The sequence below is a fragment of the Amblyomma mixtum genome, chromosome 10, assembly GCF_055824585.1.
Source record: "Amblyomma mixtum isolate Tamu chromosome 10, ASM5582458v1, whole genome shotgun sequence".
Classification (NCBI taxonomy): domain Eukaryota; kingdom Metazoa; phylum Arthropoda; class Arachnida; order Ixodida; family Ixodidae; genus Amblyomma; species Amblyomma mixtum.
Genome location: NC_143021.1, coordinates 58,298,522 through 58,317,806, shown reverse-complemented (window position 1 = coordinate 58,317,806; position 19,285 = coordinate 58,298,522). Strand labels below are relative to the sequence as shown.

General features: G+C 46.7%; 1 protein-coding gene and 1 long non-coding RNA gene across 4 annotated transcripts; both read left to right on the top strand.

The window, feature by feature from the left end:
* Positions 1 to 10,625: 10,625 nt before the first annotated feature.
* LOC149325879 (uncharacterized) lies at positions 10,626 to 11,304 on the top strand. Its single transcript, XR_016286134.1, has 3 exons — positions 10,626 to 10,703; positions 10,937 to 11,014; positions 11,239 to 11,304. It is a non-coding gene; the product is annotated as an uncharacterized LOC149325879 (long non-coding RNA).
* A 55-nt stretch (positions 11,305 to 11,359) lies between these two features.
* Positions 11,360 to 13,720, top strand: LOC149325878 (uncharacterized). Of its 3 annotated transcripts, XM_089562829.1 has the most exons (5): positions 11,360 to 11,461; positions 11,550 to 11,678; positions 11,822 to 11,873; positions 12,276 to 13,023; positions 13,435 to 13,720. In XM_089562829.1, exons 4-5 carry the CDS (start codon positions 12,384 to 12,386, stop codon positions 13,644 to 13,646), a joined length of 852 nt encoding a protein of 283 aa, XP_089418955.1. In that variant the 5' UTR covers positions 11,360 to 11,461; positions 11,550 to 11,678; positions 11,822 to 11,873; positions 12,276 to 12,383; the 3' UTR covers positions 13,647 to 13,720. The 3 variants fall into 3 exon arrangements, with proteins under 3 accessions (XP_089418955.1, XP_089418958.1, XP_089418956.1); XM_089562832.1 differs by lacking the exon at positions 12,276 to 13,023 and having other exon boundaries at positions 11,366 to 11,461; positions 13,435 to 13,490; XM_089562830.1 differs by lacking the exon at positions 13,435 to 13,720 and having other exon boundaries at positions 11,366 to 11,461; positions 12,863 to 12,979.
* Positions 13,721 to 19,285: the final 5,565 nt, after the last annotated feature.

Here is a 19,285-nt window from a genome sequence, read left to right as displayed (position 1 = left end):
CTTTGCGCCGCTGCACATGCCTTGCGTAAGTAGCTTCTGCGTCGTTGGCAACAGTCAAGCCAAAGAAGGAAAACATTGTGATATGCTCGTTTTCACAGCTGTCTCCCCATGCGGTGATCTTTTCAGCGACAGAGCGGGGCAACGTTTGCTCAGTCTCCTTCTCTGCTGCAACTGTAGCGCATTTTCCTGCTCCCCTTTGTCATCCCGCCAGCTACTCTGATGCGACGGTGCGCGGCTTCTACGAACGCGTTTTCACTCAACAACCTTGAGCACATGCTCTGCGGCCTTGTTTTCTTCGTTTGTGCGCACTTGCAGAGGTACGCGCATGCCGCTTTATATTTATCGCAATCATGTGGTGTTCATCGCACGCAGATTCTTTATTTATTTATTTTTATTTGTAGATACTGCAAGGCCTTTTGGGGCCCGTGTAGGAGTGGATACAAGGTATTTGACAATATGGGACAAAACGACAATAGCGGATCCAACTAAGGAAACAAGTATTGGCACAAAAAAATACAAAATAACAATTCCTCATGACAGGAGCACCAGGCTGGTAATAATGTGAATTTAAGGCGATTAATATGTTCTATGAAGAATGCGGCTGAGTTGAAGTGCGCAGTAGTAGATGGCAGTCTATTCTAGTAAGAGATAGCTAAATGAAACAACTAATGTTAGTGAACGTTAATGTTGCTTATGGGTTGGCGAACTGCTTTCGCAGTGTTAATTCTCGAGGAGTGGAGGAATGCTACCTGAATATAATGTTTTCTTTTGTCATGTTGAGGTGTACGAGCTAAAGTCGGTACAAAACCTCAAGCCTTGATGTTACACTATGCTCAGGCAGGCTGTGATGTAGTGGGCTCCTTTAGTAGGTGAGACATGCCGAATGGCTCGAATAGTTCGAGTATACAAAGCGTACTCTTAAGTTCTGAATTCGTTCTAAATTGCCAAATAATTATTTCTGGCGACGACTGTAGATATTATCAACTTATTGTTGCGGTTGCGTTTAATTATTTATAATGTGAGCTGGAAAGTGGGTGCAACCAGGGAACGCCCAGCGTCAGCCTAACCACAGCCCAAGTCTTCGCGCTACAACCTCCTCCTCTTCTACCCTGTGCGCAGCGTCGCGCCAGGCAGCGTATTCTGCATAACACTTGTGCACGGACAGACCAAGCTCGCCCTCAAGCGAGTCAAAAAGACCTAGGATTGCAGAGTTTCAGTCGAGCAATGGGAGCGACCTGCGTCATCCATGAACAGCGATTCGTCGGCACCGCCATTGGGATGACATAGGTGAGGTCACTCAGCCGACGGATGACTACAAGTGGTCCGGTGTATCAGTACAAGGACTTCCGATACCATGCTCGACGTCGCAGTGGTGTCCAAAGCCAAACGACATCTCCCGATTCGTAGGGGATGGAAACATGAGCGGCGACATATCGGACCTTGGAAGGACCTTAAGTGGCAATGGTAAGCAGACGAGCAAGACGACGGGTTTCTTTAGCGATGCAGACAGGTTGCGAGACGGAAGGGTGACCGTGTACGGAGAATGGAAGAACGACGTCCAAGAAGGTTTGCGGTAAGCGTGCGTAGAGAAGGATGAAACCAGAATATCCGTTTACTTCATGCTTAGCAGTGTTATGCGGTACCCACCACAGCACAAATCTTTAAAGAAAGAAGAGGCTGTCACATGCAGACAGCTTCAAACGGCATGTCTCACCTGACTCTTTTTTTTTTTCCACGTCGCGACCACCCGCTGAAAGTTAAACGCATATCATGCCACACTTCTTCTTTTGCTAACTCTTTCGTACCACGTACTATAGTCGACTGGAATAATCTACCATCACACATCGCTTCTGAAAGGGATCTTAACAAGTTTCAGGACCTTCTAACCCAAATGTCTGTTTAGCTTTACTAATTGATTGTACCACTTGCTGCATTGAGCTGTTTTATTATTTTGTTTTGTTCCTGCGATTGTTATTGCCTCTAAAACGCTATCTGTTCTTTTTTCGTGATAATTACAATGTATACTACAGGTTTTTGTTTGTTTCTTCTTTTGTTTTCTACATGTGCTTTTGTATTTATGTATTGCACCTTGGTGCTTGCTCATTCTTATTTTGCGTTGTGTGTCGTTGCTCCCCCCTATGTAATACCCTCGATTGAGGGCCTTTAGGGGTTTATTGAATAAATAAATAAATAAATAAATAAATATCCAAATCTAAACACAATAAGTAAAACTCACCCCACACTTTACGCACACAATTGTCCGTGATGCCATGAAAAACCTACACCGTATGACATAACATGGGCATGTCAAAAAGTCGACGTCGTCCCAGTCATACCAAACCCAAGTGCGGAGAAATGGGGGGGTCTGCGCTCTAGCGACTGCCGCGGTGACCATATCAGTTTGATACGGCGAGCTCAGCTGACGGCAGCATCCAGCGGAGCCCTGGAATAGGGGAAACCGACCGTTGCGGATGGACTCATCTGACCGCATAAAAGCGCTTGCGCAAGAGCTAAATAAACATATCCTATCCTATCCTATCCTATCCTATCCTATCCTATCCTATCCTATCCTATCCTATCCTATCCTATCCTATCCTATCCTATCCTATCCTATCCTATCCTATCCTATCCTATCCAAGGCGTACTTAACAAACGGCAAGAAGGCTTCCCTGTTCCTATGATCGGGCGCTACATGCATCGTAAATATGCTGATGAGTGCCCGGTTGAGGCGTTCTGTAAGGCCATTTGTCTGTGGATGATATTGAGTAGATTTGTGTTAATGTGAGCCACACAGCCGGAGCAGTTCTTCCATAACTTCAGTAGTACAGCGGTGACTGGTGATCGCTCGGGGCGCACCGTGGCGAAGACAGACTCGATGATGCGATACGAAAGCTTTTTTGACAGAAGCGAGCGAAGCCGCTTCCATGTATCGAATCAAGTAGTCAATAGCCACGATAATCTTGCGGTGGCCGTCAGACGATAAAAGACCAATCAAATCATCCTCAATCATCTTAAAAGGTGATACAGGGGTGTTGACTGCTTGAAGAAGACCAGCCGGTGGCATGGTGCATTGCTTCACGCGCTGGCAGGGGGACAACTTGCGACGTAGCGCTTTGTTGTCGTGTCGTGTTGTCGCTCCTTCTGTTCTACCCTGCTCGCAGCGCCGCGCCACGCAGCGTAATATTCTAGGGATAGTATCACGAGTGTTCTATATGCATTAAGTTGTAAAGGAGGAGGAGAATTGCGTAATCGTCGGAGGAAATACAACGTTCCCAGGGCCTTCTTACATATGTTCTTTACGTGTTACTCCCAGATCATACTACTTGATAAGATGACCACTAGGAAGTCTCCATAAGTGTGTTTTTTTTGCGACTGGGACATTATTTCTTGCGCATGGCAAATCTAATGATGATTTCTTCTGAATAAAAACTACACTCTGTTTGACAGCGTTTTAAGTTTAATCCACAATTAATGCATAAAATTTGAATTCATGATATAGATTGATTTATTTTAATTCGACATACTACAGAATCTATTGCCATATACAGTACGGAGCCATCCGCGAAGAATCGACTTTGTATCCCAGGATAAAACTATAAGTGGATATTGTCACGTTGTAGTGACGGCAGTCCAGCGGTCAGGAAGACACCAACAAGACTTCGAAAAGAAGCTCTTTATTTGGGCTGACTTGCACCCTCAAAAGAACTGATTCACTCGGCGGTGGCGTAAGCAACAAACGTGCTCGTCAGTCATCGAACTACGAATCCCCGGTGCTCGCTGCATCGTTCAATTTAAAGCCGGCAAGGAAACTTCGAGATAACAGGTCGAGATCATCTAGAGTAATCTGCAATCACGTAGAAGCAGCTCGGCATGGCTGTGATCAATCGAGATTAGTCCGGTCGCTTCTCGCGTCACGAACAAAAATGATAACACCCCTTTCTAGCGGCCTTGCCCGAACGAACGGACACTACAATGATACGTGGCATTACCCCCCTCCCAAAGAAGCATCGTCTCGATGCTTTAAAATGAAATTAAACACGGAGAATGCAAACTTCGAGTCCTTTAGCGTTCATAAAATGGCTTCAGGCGTACGACATGTACGACTTCCAGGCGTGTGCGGCGTCGCTGAGATGCTGTCGTGCCGTCGGGGATGACTTCATAGTCGAGGTCACCGATGCTACGGAGAACCCTGTACGGGCCAAAGTAGCGTCGCAGCAACTTTTCACTCAATCCACGGCGGCGAACTGGCGTCCATATCCAAACACGATCACCTGGCTTGTAATGCGTGTCTCGTCGACGCAGATTGCAGCGTCGGGCGGCGGTGTGCTGCTGGTCTTGAATGCGAAGCAGCGCAAGTCTTCGGGCTTCCTCGGCGCGATGAAGGTAGGCGGCGACGTCGAGGTTGTCTTCGCCGGAAACGTGCGGGAGCATTGCGTGGAGTGTTGTCGTGGGCTTCCTGCCGTATACCAGCTGGAATGGGGCAAACCTGGTTGTCTCCTGGACGGCAGTATTACAGGCGAAGATCACGTAGGGCAGAATGGAGTCCCACGTCTTGTGTTCGGCGTCGATGTACATGGAGAGCATGTCTGCGATGGTCTTGTTCAGACGCTCTGTGAGTCCGTTGGTTTGTGGATGATAGGCAGTTGTCGTCCGATGGCTTGTCTGGCTGTAGTTTAAGACGGCTTGCGTCAGCTCTGCTGTAAATGCCGTTCCTCTGTCTGTGATGAGCACTTCGGGGGCGCCGTGTCGTAGGAGAATTTGTTCGACAAAAAATTTTGCAACTTCTGTTGCGGTACCACTAGGCAACGCTTTTGCTTCGGCGTAGCGGATCATGTAGTCGGTGGCCACGATGATCCACTCGTTACCTGATGATGAAATGGGAAAGGGGCCAAGGAGGTCCATCCCCATTTGCTGAAAGGACTTAGTTGCAGGTGGTATGGGGTTCAGGAGTCCGGCTGGTCTCGTCGGAGGCGTTTTGCGTCGCTGACACTCACGGCACGTTTGCACGTAATGGGAAATGTCGGTAGCTAGCCGCGGCCAATAGTACTTCTCCTGGATGCGGTGCAACGTGCGAGCAATCCCGACATGCCCTGCAGTCGACTCATCATGGCATGCCTGCATAATTTCTTGCCTGAGATTTTTGGGCACGACAAGAAGATGCACTGTCCTATTGGGCGCGAAGTTCTTGTTCAGGAGGACATTATTGCGAAAGACGAAGGACGACAGTTGGCGCTTGAACCCTCGGGGAGACGATGCGGTCTTGCCTTTCAGATAATCAACTAGGCTTTGCAACTCAGGATCCGAGCTGTGCTGCTGCGCGAGGCTGCTGGCGCTTGTTGTTGTTGTTGTTGTTGTTCACCTCATAGGATGGCGCATACCCACAGAGGTGGATCAGCCAAGAAGAGGGGTGCATAGAGAGTTTTTGAGATTTTTTTTGCTTGTTTGTTTGGTTTTGTTTTCTGGGGAAAAATATATAGATAAATTAAGTAATAAATAGAAATAGCAGAATGCTGGGGAAGAGAATCTTTATGAGAAAGCAGAAAGACCAAAAAGAAACAGGACAAACATAACGCACGCAGGAGCTGGACTCAGCAAGATCTCTAGCAGAGGGAGTTGATTAATAAATAAATGAATGAAAATAATTATATTAGTAACGGGGGATAGAAGAATAAAATGTAATGATGAGTAAAAATAAATAAATAAATAAATAAAGAATAAAATATTAGCAATGTAACCGTTTAGATTCCAGTAAAAAATTTTGAATGGCGGTAAAACAGACCTGTGGCTGTAACCGAGAATGGTGACCCCAAATGACAATATGATCGGGCTGCTCAAACTAAGGCCAAGCTGTTGCAGTGGATGCTCTAAATATCGACGTCTCATCATGGTGAAGCGTCGACTACCGGTCCTAAGAAAGCGTCGTCGTCTTCCTCTTCCGGTGCTGCGTCTACGGGGGCTCGCGATAGGCAGTCTGCATCGGAATGCTTGCGGCCAGATTTGTAGACTACAGTTATGTCGAATTCCTGAAGGCGCAGGCTCTAACGAGCAAGGCTAGCCAGCACAAAGCATGGTGATCGCTCACAACCTTGAATGGTCGTCCGTACAGGTAGGGGCAAAATTTCGACGTGGCCCAAATAATGGCGAGGCATTCTTTCTCGGTGGTCGAATAGTTGGCCTCGGCTTTCGACAGTGAACGGCTAGCGTACGCGATAACTTTCTCCTGTCTTCTATTTTTCTGAACGAGGACCGCTCCTAAGCCCACACTGCTTGCATCGGTATTGATATCGGTTTCGACGTTTTCATCAAAGTTCCCGAGCACAGGAGGGGACTGTAAGCGGCGCTTCAGCTCTTTGAAAGCTTCCGCTTGCGGCGTTTCCCATTTAAAAGGCACGTCAGCCTTGGTAAGTTGGGTCAAAGGTTCAGCGATGCGCGAAAAGTTCTTCACGAATCGCCGGTAATAAACGCACAATCCAAGGAATCATCGTATAGCTTTCTTATCATTAGGCTGCGGAAACTCTGCGATCGCAGCCGTCTTCTGGGGGTCTAGGCGAACTCCATCCTTGCTTACGACGTGACCAAGGAACAGGTGCTCCTCGTAGGCGAAGTGGCACTTCTCTTGTTTCAGTGTTAGTCCTGAAGACTTGATTGTTTCCAGCACTATCTGAAGCCTTCTGAGATGTTCTTCAAAGCTCGAGGAGAAGACAACAACGTCATATAAGTAGACTAGACAAATTTGCCACTTCAAGCCTGCGAGCACCGTGTCCATTACTCGCTGGAACGTCGCTGGGGCAGAGCCGAGGCCGAATGGGATCACCTTGAACTCGAAGAGTCCGTCTGGTGTGATGAACGCAGTCTTCTCGCGATCTCTTTCGTCGACATCAATTTGCCAGTAACCGCTCTTCAGGTCCATCGGTGAGAAGTACTTAGCGTTGCATAGCCGATCCAATGTGTCGTCGATGCGAAAGAGGGGTTAGACATCCTTCTTCGTAATGCTGTTCAGGCGGTGGTAATCGACGCAGAAGCGAAGGGTGCCGTCTTTCTTTTTCACTAGGACAACTGGTGCTGCCCAGGGGCTCCTTGATGGCCGGATGACGTCGTCACGTTGCATTTCCTCTACTTGCTTGCGGATAGCTTGGCGTTCTATCGGCGATACGCGGTAGGGGCTCTGCCGCAGTAGCCGGACTTGTTCGTCTGTGACAATGCGGTGCTTGGCAAGCCGGGTTCGTCGCACATTCGATGCTGATGAGAAGCAATCGCTTTGAAGAAGACTGCGCATTTGGTTTTGTCTGCTCCGGTGTAATGCCGGGTTGATGTGGAACGTGGGTTGATGGCCTTGCTCAGATGGTTCTGCGGCTTGGTCGGGGAGGGCAAATATGTCTCTGATGTCTGGCAGCTCGTCGAGAAAGGCAATCGTCGTACCTTTGTTTAGATGCCGGTATTCTTCGGTGAAGTTGGTTAGCAGCACCTGGGCTTGACCATTTCGGATTTCGGCAACTCCCCTTGCGACGCCCAATCCTCGATCCAGGAGTAACTAGGTGTTCCCCTCGATGACGCCTTCGGCATTTTCGATGTCTCCAGTACCTACGCAGGCGAGGACAATTGATCGGGTCGGCACGCTCAAGGCTTCGTCGAGGACGTTTAAGGCAACGTAATGAGTCGCGCTCGTCGCAGCAGGTATGGCTTTGTCCGTGGAAAGCTTGATCGACTTTTATCGAAGGTCGATGACTGCTCGATGTGCATTCAGGAAGTACATTTCCGAAATCAGGTGACGCGAGCATTGCTATAGGATCAGGAAGGTTGTCGCATAGGATCTCCCATTTACAGTAACTCTTGCGGTGCAGCGTCCTGACGGCGTAATCAGGTTGCCGCCTGCGGTGCGGATCAGCGGGCCATTCCAAGTGGTTGTTACCTTCCTGATTCGGACAGCGAGTGGGCCACTCATGACAGAGTAGTCAGCTCCCGTGTCGACCAAGGCAGTAACCGCGTGACCGTCGACCGTAACTTGAAAGTCACTTGTTCGCGTTCTCGTACTGTACGTTGTCTTCGGTGTCCGATCTCGGCTTCGTCGAGTATTGACGCTGCGGTGGGCGTACTCCGACGTTACTTCACTGGGCAGCGGTAAAAGTTTCAAGTCTGGCCGCGTCGTCGTCGTCGTCGTTGTCGGTGTTGTCGTCGTAGTCGTAGTTGAGGCATTGAAATTGGGTTTTCGTCGATGGAGGATCTTCGGCTTCACCCGGCTTCGTCTGCTGATGCCTTAGTCTTCGACCGTAATAAAAGCTTTTTCGTTATCGTTGTGGCATTGAATAACAGGAACCTTCCTGACTCTCCTCGTGTCTAATTTGACTTGGTTGAATTCAGTGATCTCTGCATAAGGCCTGTCGAAACCATCACTCTTAGTCCGCCCGCATATCCAGATTAAAGGAGGCGTACACGTCATGAAAGGACAACCAGACAGGAGGTTGAGCTTGCACAGCATATACGTGCCGGGTTAAAATGAATTGTTCTTTGAAGAGTAACCTGGCGGAACGCAGCGTTTCTTTGATTTTATCCTTCATCACACGCTACACAGTCCTTTTAACACAAATATTTCACGAGGAATCCTGAAAGTTTTCATTACAAGGAGAAATCGTATACTGTGAAGGCGTTACCTCACTGTCGGTTGCAAGATATTGCTGAAGTATGACGCAAAATAATACAGCATCACGACGCAGCACAAAGCATTGTCCAATAGTTCTTCATTTCTCGTACAAATAGCAATTCACTGACAACGGTAGAAGCATCCTTTCGGCGCACCAATTTTAACGACTAGGGTCCACATGTGTACTATAGACCTTTCTCAGTTTTAGCCTCGCTCCCAGCGCGCCAAACACCGCCATGTTGCTTTCCTCCTCTCTGGCTGGTTCGGAAAGGCGGTGTGCGTGCGTCCCGTGCGTTCTCTGCGGTTCCCCGTGTTTATTTTTGTAGCTATTGTAGCACGATTTGGGTGTATGTGCGATGAAACCTGCAACGAGGTCTTCTGGAAACCACTGCGCAGTCGTCGGCTGTTCAAATAATTACAAGAAGCGAAGACGGCTTGAAGCAGAGCAGTGTGAAAAACACGGAGAGCCACGGCGGCAGTGCGGTTGCGGGCTGTTTCAGTTACACAGGTTTCCACAAGAAGAAGAACCGCGGCGACTTTGGCTCGCAAGTTTAAATAGGAAGGATTTCTGTCCTTCGCCATCGGCCCGTGTATGTTCCGAGCATTTCGTTGGTGGAAAACGAAGTGATGAAAACTCCACTCGAATGCTTAACCTTGGATACCAACGAAAGGTGCGTAGCTGTATCGATCAACTGAGCGTTCGTTCTGTGTAGTGTAATAAGCCTGATACCAAACTTTTATTCAGGTTAAAGTGGGCCGCCGCCGCATCGTGAAGACAGACTACGTACCGACGAAGAAAAGAAAGGTGTGTGTTTCAACGCGTTGACGTTGCCCGGGTACAATCGTGTTTGTGCATAGTCACAGAAGTGTTTGTCTGCCTTACAAAGTTATGTTTGCACTCGAACCGGCTCTCATACCGAAGCTTACAATGTCTGCGTCAAGTTCTAGGTTGAATTCCACCCACTATCGTATTATTAGTCCCACCTCGCAATGCTCGACTATCTGCATTCTCGCTCACATTTTCTTTTTGGACAAAACCTTGCCAGGCTGACTTACTTGCCGATCGCCTGCATGGTTTGGTTTCTTTATGGGGTTTCATATCCCCAAGCGACTCAGGATATGAGGAACGCCGTGCCGTAGTAGAGGTCTTTGGATAATTTCGGCCACCTGGGGTTCTTTAACGTGTACAGCGCGTACCTCCAGCATTTCGCCTCCATGGAATGCGAACGCAACGGCCGGGTTCGAACCCGCGTCTTTCAGGTCAGCAGTTGCTCAGAGCACGATAACCAGTGAGCCACCGCGGCGGGTATGCGCCACTAGGCGCCTGGAGAACAGGAGCAGTAGATATCGCTCTTTATTGACACTAGACTGCCGTTTCTTGCAAGTGGGCGTTAGTGAGCACCGTTTGAAGGTGTTTTGTCATTCTTGTAACATATTTCGTAAATGCAGTCTGTGCAACATTCATTACTCGAGCATAGTGCGCCTTGCTGTTTGTTACTCTGCTGGAATTTGTGGATACCAAGCACCGTTCTCTGCTAACCTACACAGTGTGTGCCATTCTGCTAGACCTGCAACAACCTGCTGGCATGCACACATCAGTACATTTGCACTGCCCTAACTGGGACTGACGTCATTTAAATACACATTTCTGCAGCAATATGCTTGTGTTCATACACCCGCAGTTCGACATCATGGCTGCGACCACTACACGCCTGCCTTCATGTGGAGGCGTTTCCCCTGGCACAAGCAGCAGTGATGTGCGTAACTCTGTATTCTTTCCTCACGAACACCTGAGCTGGACACAGCACGCCGAACCATGGTGGCCGAGTCTTGTGGCTCAGAATTACTTGCTGACATACACGCGTCAGCTATTCTCTTTTGCTAAATGGCGACTGGATTTTGGAAGTCCTGAACTGCTGTCTTGCGGACTCCCGTTGTTTCAGTAAATGTTTTTCACTCATAAGTACATCTTTCTATACATTTCCAGTGTGACTTGACAGCTGCGCCCACAACAGGACTACCGAAGTGTGGAGATATTCCGCCTTGCACAGTCAGCAATGATGATGTATGTAGCAATTCATGCGTCCCCTAATTCTTCTTTGATGAACCCCATGGCAGACACAGTATGCTGTGCCCTGTGACTCTGAATAACCTGCCTACCTCCACGCATCAGCAACCTTCCGCTATCAAATGGTGGTTGCATTGTTGAACTTTTGAACTGCTGTCTTGCAGTGTTTCTTGCATTGAGTAAATAAACTTTTCGCCCTTAACGTGCGTAACCTTTTTATACATTTCCAGTGTGACAACACAGCTGTACCCACAGCAGGACTACCAGAGTGCGGAAACACTTCCCCTTCCACATGGAACAGTAATTATGTACATAGCACTATTCCTCTATGATTAACCCGTGTTGCATACAGCATGCTGAGCTCTGTGACCTAGCATAAGCTGTTGGCATGCATGCCTCAGTAAATTTCCACTGCCAAGTAGTGGCTGCGTCTTGAGTATTTTGAAGTGCTGCCTTAATTGCATTTTGAGAGACTCGCCATACATTTAATGTGCTTTTTTTTATAAACATGTTTTTCTCATTCTGCTTGCAGTGCAACACCACAGTTGTGACCGTGGCAGGAGTCCCACAGTGCGCAGCTCCTGCCCCTAGGACAAACATCAATGATGTATGTAGAACTGTTTTCTTTGCTATTAAACCGAAAGCCTGCACATGGCCTGTCATGTGCAGAATATTCTCTGGTTTGTCATAACCTGCTGGCATTCATGCCAAATTTTTCATCAGCACATGATGGATGCAATGCTGCCGCTTTGAAGGTAATACTTTTCACTGTGTGAGACGTCTCTTGCATCCACTCCAGGTTTCTTTTAATGACATGTTTGTTTTATTGAAATTTACTTTCAGTGCAACACCATTGGTGGCGAGGGAAATGCGGCACCACCACAAGAAATTCGTGTCCCTGCTGTGCCAAAACAGTTCCGTGTGACCGTCATGCCGCTGATCACTACTGGAACACAGACCGACGAAGAATATGTGAGCATCTCATTATTTAAATAGCACTGCTCACCTTAACCCACATACTTCTGCACAGATACAAATGTATTTCAGGCTATGATTTCTCTTTCATTGATATGGATACGGCACACAACCTAACACAATGTCACTCTTTCATGCAGTGCTGACCAGACCAACTCACTCAGAGGCTTGCTGCTTAAAGTATTAGTCCAGGTATTGGCACTGTTGTGGGGTGCTTTTCTACCACCCTTGTTCTTGTGCACACAGCTTATTGAGCAATCAAGACCACAGTTAGCTCTGGAAGAAGCCATTTTGCAGGCGACTATTTTCATAGTAAAGGAACACCTATCTTTGCAGTCAGTTCATAGAAGCTTCATTGAATGTCCCGATTGGCTTTGAGCATTTGCAAAAACATTAAAGCTATATTGTTCTGTGAAGTATTAGCTTTATACTTATTTTTTTCCCGAAGACTTAAAGTGCGGATTCTGTGCTGACTGCGCTACTGTGAGGTCTTTTTTTTTTCTGCAGCTAAGCATAACAAATTTTCTTTTCATGTCACTGTGTGCTTTCCGAGGCAAACTGACGTGGTTTTAAGCAGATTTCACTCTTTTCCAGGTATGCAAACAAGACGCAGTTACACAGTGGGAGGACAGGGCTGTTACAGACCATACGTATGGCTTGCCACACAGGTCAAGCTCTCTACATACTTCTGTGAGGTCAAAGATGTCAGCATCTGACATATTATTTTATACAGGTGTTTCTGAGGCTGTATTTGAGGAGATTCTTTCTGGCCTTGAGCGAAGCTTGCTACCACGCACACACCTCTTGTTGGAAGATCAGCTGCTCTTAACCCTTATGCGTCTTCGGCTTGGCCTTTTATACAAGGACCTTGCATGGAGGTTTTCCATTTCCGCATCATGTGTCTGCAGAATATTCAACCGTGTGCTTGAGTCTCTGAACACAATGATGAAATATTTTGTGAAGTGGCTCCCAAAATCTCGGGTACTAAGCAGCATGCCTAAGTCATTCATCAAAAATGGCTATGGAAACACGCGATGCATCCTTGACTGTACTGAAGTTTCACTCCAGAGGCTAAGAAAGGAAAAAGCTAGGGCACAAACTTACAGCCAATACAAAGCCCGCAACACAGTCAAGTTCTTGATTGTGATTGCACCGAATGGGCATATTATGTTCGTTTCCAGAGCTTATGGGGGACGTGCGTCTGACAAGTTCATTGTGAGGGACTGCGGAATATTAGAATATTTTGTCCCTGGTGATGAAATAATGGCAGATAGAGGTTTCACGTTGGACCCTTACCTGGAGGCCCAGGGAATCAAGATGAACATACCAGCTTTCACTAAAGGTGAATGGAACATCCTTGTTTGCTTTATTAGTACAAATGATAATTTCAGTCATAAAAAAGGGAATAAAATACGTCTATGTACGCAATCTGGAAAAAGCAGTACAAGCCTAGGCAGAGTACAAATAGCCACTTGCTTGATTTTCGTCAAAACCATGGGTGCACTATATAATTTTGCATCACTGAGGTGTCTTTTATGAACATATAAAACAGGAAAATTCTCTTCAAACTGCTGAAGTAACAATGCCTTGTTAACAGTTGCCTTGAATTTTGACAAATGCAAATCTTGTAGCAGGTGTTGTTAGCAGCCAAGAGTTGATAGCTAAACATTTATGAATTGGGCTATTGTCCTTGCTTTTGGCTAGGCTGTAAATGTTCACGTAATGTACACATACCATTTTTTCTACATTTCAGGGAAAGAGCAACTTTCTGAAGAGGAGGTAACAGCAACACGACGAATCGCATCAGTGAGAATTCATGTCGAAAGGGCCATTAATAGAATCAAGAACTACAGGATCTTCAGTTCCAACCTGAGCATTAAGTGCAAAAAGTCTATCGACATGATGGTCCTTGTTTGTGCAGGATTGTGTAATTTTAAGGCCCCTCTGATTGCCGACAGCAGTTAGCACGCATGAAAAAGTGAATTAATGAGCAGATACCTGCAGACTTTGAACTTCAATAAAATGCTACATTCAAAGCATCTGGCTTTTTTGCATCAGTGTCATTGTAATAAGCCAAATTACATCCATTTCGAAACAAATGTCTCCCGTAACTCTCCATTATCCCAGCCCTGGGCCACGCAAGTCCACTTAATACTAGCAATCTCCCTAATTGTATCTATCCACTTGGCTATCTGTTGTTCTCAACTACCTCTTCCTCCCCTTGGAATTCACTTTCGTACCCAGCAAGCCTTTATTGAACTGCCACATCAGATGTTGCACACGTCTGTTTTCCTCTTGATTCATGCTAATATTAGCTCAAGATTGTTTCCTACTAGAAGACTCTTTCTCTTGCTACTTATAAGGTTGCTCTTATCCTCTTTCTCTGCACAAGAAAGTACTGTTTCTTGGTGAGCATTGACAGGATTGAAATGCCACTTTTCTTTTAAAGCATATCTGTAAGTTGCTGTTGATAACTTGAGTGCACCTGAGAAGAATTGATTCCAGCAAGCTCTTTCACGTGACCTGGGTCAACGGTCACTGCTTGTCCCAGATGGTCATATTGCTTTACTACTTCCAATGCGTGTCTACATAAGTTAGTTTAACTGTTGCTCCTTTCCTGAACGGTGAACTGCCCCGCCGCGGTGGTTCAGTGGTTACGGTGCTCGACTGCTGACCCGAAAGACGCGGGTTCGATACCAGCCACGGCAGCTGAATTTCGATGAAGGGGAAATTCTAGAGGCCCGTGTGCTGTGCGATGGCAGTGCACGTTAAAGAACCCCAGGTGGTCGAAATTTCTGGAGCCCTTCACTGCGGTATCCCTCATAGCCTGAGTTGCTTCGGGACGTTAAACTCCAACAAACCAAACATTAACTGTGAACTGAAGCTTTCCTCACGTTACTTTTCAGCTGAGCATTGCACTCTGTCTCTTTAGGTCATGAAGCATGGACTGCAATAGATCCTCTTAGATAACTTAGCAGGGGCATGCAAACAGCAAACCTTTTGAATGCGAAAAAAAACCGCAGTTAAATTCACTTTTCTGTCAGCTGACTGTAGAGTGACAGATCCAGTTTCCCCTTCTTATTCAGTTCCTCAAGATGTGGCAGCATGCATGAAAAATAAAACTTCTCAAGTCTTGGCATCATTTTTTTGATGTAAGCTTCACTGAATGGAACCTTCACAAGAATAGCAGATTTTAACGACCATACATAAAAGAAGCAAAGGCTCTTTTCAGTACACAGCATAGTGAACTGTGTCTGTGCATAGTAACCATTAGGTCCATTTTCACACAGAATGTAGTCCCCATTGTTTTTTTTAACATCATATTTTCCACTGTGGATTAACTCTGTGCAGTCTTCCAAGAACGGGCATTTGATTTCTAAAATTGCATCATGTGTGTCAATAACACCACCTGGTGTGACAGACAACCAAGGCTTGCTTTTGAAAACATGTGTCCCATGAATGGAAACAGCTACATTGTAGTCTGCAGCAAACTGGCGGCGGGCCACTTTCTCATGTTGCAGTCCATGCTGTGTAGCAGCATTTCCATGAAACTTAGGGGATGTGAGTGCCTGCAGTGCTTTTATATTTGGCGTTCCTTCACGCTTTGGTATTCTTTTTATGTTAGATGCCGTAATGCGTAGCCGTCTTGAACTATGCCACAGGTGGTTGCTCTGGTCCCTTGTAGCGGCCTCAAGTGCAGCCACTGCACGATCAGAAAGTGCGACGTATTTTTCATAAAAAGCACTGCATGCCCCACAAGCTCCCGGCAAGGCGTCAATGCTGAAATGTGATCCATGTTGGACAGCAGCAGGTGTGGCGGCAACTTCTGGTTCAAGTTGTCGGACCGGAGCCGTCATTGTTGCATGGAACAACGTGCCTGAAATGGAAAACACAAATGACAACACATACCATGTAAATCATGGCCTACCAGTGGTAGGCCAAAGTTCTTACATGGCTTGCACCACCTCATCAGTGTGTTCTGCTGAATTCACTGCTATTCTTGACAGATTTATCTTTGTTTTGCTGTCTTTATGCTAGCATGATACAATGTATTCATCATCTACATTAGCTCTACACAGGAAAATCATGATGCCTGTTTGATAGCCCATTCATTATTTAGCGTAGGTGGCACTCTTGATGTTAGTGCTGCCACTGCTATCGAGCATTTGGTGAATTATCATTACAGCTCTACTTTGACACGTGAAATACATGGCTAGCCACCTGTTCGATGTTATCCACATAAGTGCCTTTCCTTGAGTATGTACTCCTGTGTAGGTCGGACCTTTGTGGCAGGTTCACTCGCTGAGAGGAGGTTGTGTTGCATAGGTATAAGTTGGGGGCACAGTTATGCTACACTGAGCTCACCATGATGACCTCACCAGAACAGCCTTTTTGGGTTACAGCAGGCATGTACTGCATACGACACCTGTATTGCAGCATTGCAGGCCTTTGTGATTCTGTTGGCAAACTAGGAAAGGCTAGGTCAGGTTCGTTAAAAAATTCCACAGTGTGCTGCAATTTTAACGTGGCACTGCCATTGCTGCATTCGGAGAGGGTTGAATTATATCTCACTAGACATTAATTGGTACTGTATGATGCACAACGATAAAAAAAGATAGACTGCTCACCAGGCAGATTCACCAACCCCTGATATGGGCATTCCCTGTAGAACTCTGTCAGTTCATCGTCATTTGCACAGAAGTCTGGAACAGATGGCAGCTTTCTTGGCGATGGTTCGCCATCAACTGTTCTTCTTTGGGCCTTAAAATTGATTTTCACAAGGGGTGCTGGCTCCATATTCCTTTTGGTGCCTCGATTCCATGCAGCACATCTGTCGGTGCATGGCTCTCCAGTTAGACCAGCCGACACTGCATGGTCTATCTTCCAGAGCAATGCTCCGACATGGCTGCACACTTTTCCTCTGCCAGCCATGCACGTGCATCCTGAGTTTACCACTTCCCCTGATTTTTTGCAACACGCCCACGCGTCATGATTTGTTCTCACTGACTGGGATGCTTGCACTTGGCATTTCAGAAGGGTAGTGCAGTCATCAATTTCGTGCACAAGAACTGTGCCAACCCATCCACTCTGCAGATACGTATATGATTCCATGCTGCGGAATGAATTCATTTGTTTAAGGTCACATGCCTTTTGTTCCACCAAGTAATACACAATATGTGGCATCTGAACTTGTGGCCACTTCTTCATGTCATCGTGCCATTCTTCAATTGCACTTGGGTGCTTATATTCTTTGCTTCCTGCAAAAAAAACGACGGTAGAAAATATTGAAGCAAAGATAAAATTGCAACACTTAGGCGCATACAGTCAATCAAAGTAGTCCGAAGCGTTCTCCTGCAGTGCATATTAAACAGTGCTGTAAATGGTGACTGTTCTGCGTGAGTGTTCCACACAGGTATCTTTAAGACAACTAGAATTACTTACTGGGCACAGCATTGTGCACTGACTGCAGCAATGCATTGCATTGTAAAGGTAACATTTTACAATTATGACAGGTAAGAAAATTAAGAAACCTTACTTAACAAGAAACAGCTCGAGTTAGTGTGACCATTGACATTATTTATATTCTTGCTAGTAAAGCTGGGCATCTTCCTTTCACATAAACCTTACACGCGAGCACCTACTGCTGATTTCGCTAAGATATGTGTCGGCTGTGACCCCTGCAAAATGAAAACTTAATAATTCGGGGAAATGATACAACAACACTGCAGGTTACGTGAAACATTTCTGTTATAACTGCCGACACTGGCGATTGAATATATAAAAACAACGGCACTGTAAACATAACTATTTGACAGTACTTGAAAACCATGATGCATTGCACAAATGCCACAGCCTTTTGCTTGCAGTAAATATCCCATAAACCAGCAGGACAAAAATCTGAAGGTTGCAGCTTTGACGTGTCCACCTTGCATCGTGACACCTCATGCTTCGACCAAATACTATTTTCAACTGATGCCATAATGCAAAGTAACGACTGTTTAAAAAAAATGTGCCTATTATGGACGTGCAATCAGCAGGCACGCAGTGCCCACACGCACGCGCTTTCTCGCTCTTTCGGCATTAAGCAGCGGCCGCACCCGAGATGGACCAAGCAGATATGCCCCTCAAAGACTGTCACAGCAGGTGCACCAATTTCGAGTGTATAAACTACATCGCGTTCGAAGGCCAGATGTCAATCTACTAGATCTTTTTCCGAGTGTAGCGAAATGTCAGACGACGCGAAGCTCCACATCCAGTTTCCTCTGTTCCTGCGACACTGCTTCGACGCGCGGCGCCGACGGATGCGCTGGCGCTCCGAAGAGCGCGGCCGCACACTCGCATACATCTGCACGCTTATGCGCTCCAGCGGTGCCTTCTTCATGTAGCACTACAGAAAGTACCGTTTTTCAGGGCAGCGCAGAGTGAAAATATAGTGAAAGGCGCGGTCGAGCGCAGTTGCAACCTGTTTGTGTCACCGACGCAACGCAGAGCAGACCGCTTGAGCGCTTGACAGCAACACTGCTGTTAGCTCTGACCGCAGCGGTTTTTCTTTTATAACTACAACATAGAAGCGCTCAGAAAATTTCGTGCTCGCATTGATAAATGTCTCCATAATGGATACCAGAAAGCCGTTAAATAAATAGCGAACACTTGCGTAGAAGCACACACCGGATCGGAACACTCACCTCCGATGTCGATTTTCGGCACAACTTGCAGGGAAGCATCCGCGTTGCCGCTCGCCGAAGCACGGGCCATTTTGATCACAGTTGCTCAGTGCATACAGTGCAACACTTTGCAGGTCAAAATAATGCAGAAATCAACATTCGGATCAAGCTGAACAGCGCGGCGCGTACTCGCTGCCTGTATTCCAGCGGCGACCACCCAAGCCAGCATGGCGGCGAAATCGGCCAGACGCAAGACGGCGCTGCTGTCGAAAGATGGCCGCGCGCACCTGAAAAAGGTCTATAAGTAGGTTTGTGCAACCGATTGAATCTCAACTCGCTTTAATTCACTGGTCTGTACAAATGCTAGGTAACGCTACAAGTTTACGGGTAGAGGGAGTTATGACCGATCAAAAGCTTTGTCATCTGCCTTCTGGAGACGCCTTTCGGGTATTCCAAGGAAAAACAAAGACTGAGGAAGGGGAATGTGCTTGATCAAAATTTCTCACGGCCCTATCCAGAGAAGACAGATTAGCGCTTAATCGCTTTTAAGCACAGTGGTCAAGAATGGGCGGTTTGTGGTTTCGAAAAATTATATCCCAGAAATAAGCTGGCGGACAGAATTTTCACGACAGATTTACCACACTCTACCAAATGTGCAAGGTTGTCCACTTCTAACGTGGGCACAGGAGGGCGTGATGAGATTAAATCACAACTTTGTGGATCGTCACAAGAGAGTCATGTCCACTTTATTGAGCGCCTGAGAGAACCTGAGCAACCATGGTTGCTCGCAACTTTGTCTATGCCTGCTCGTTAGCTCACAAGTGTCTAACATACGGTGCATACGTGTTGGCGTTACAAGTGGACAGCCTTGTACCTTCCTGCGCGCCCAATAAAATACTTGCAACAGCGTCGCAACGAAGACGCAAATTTATGCTCGTA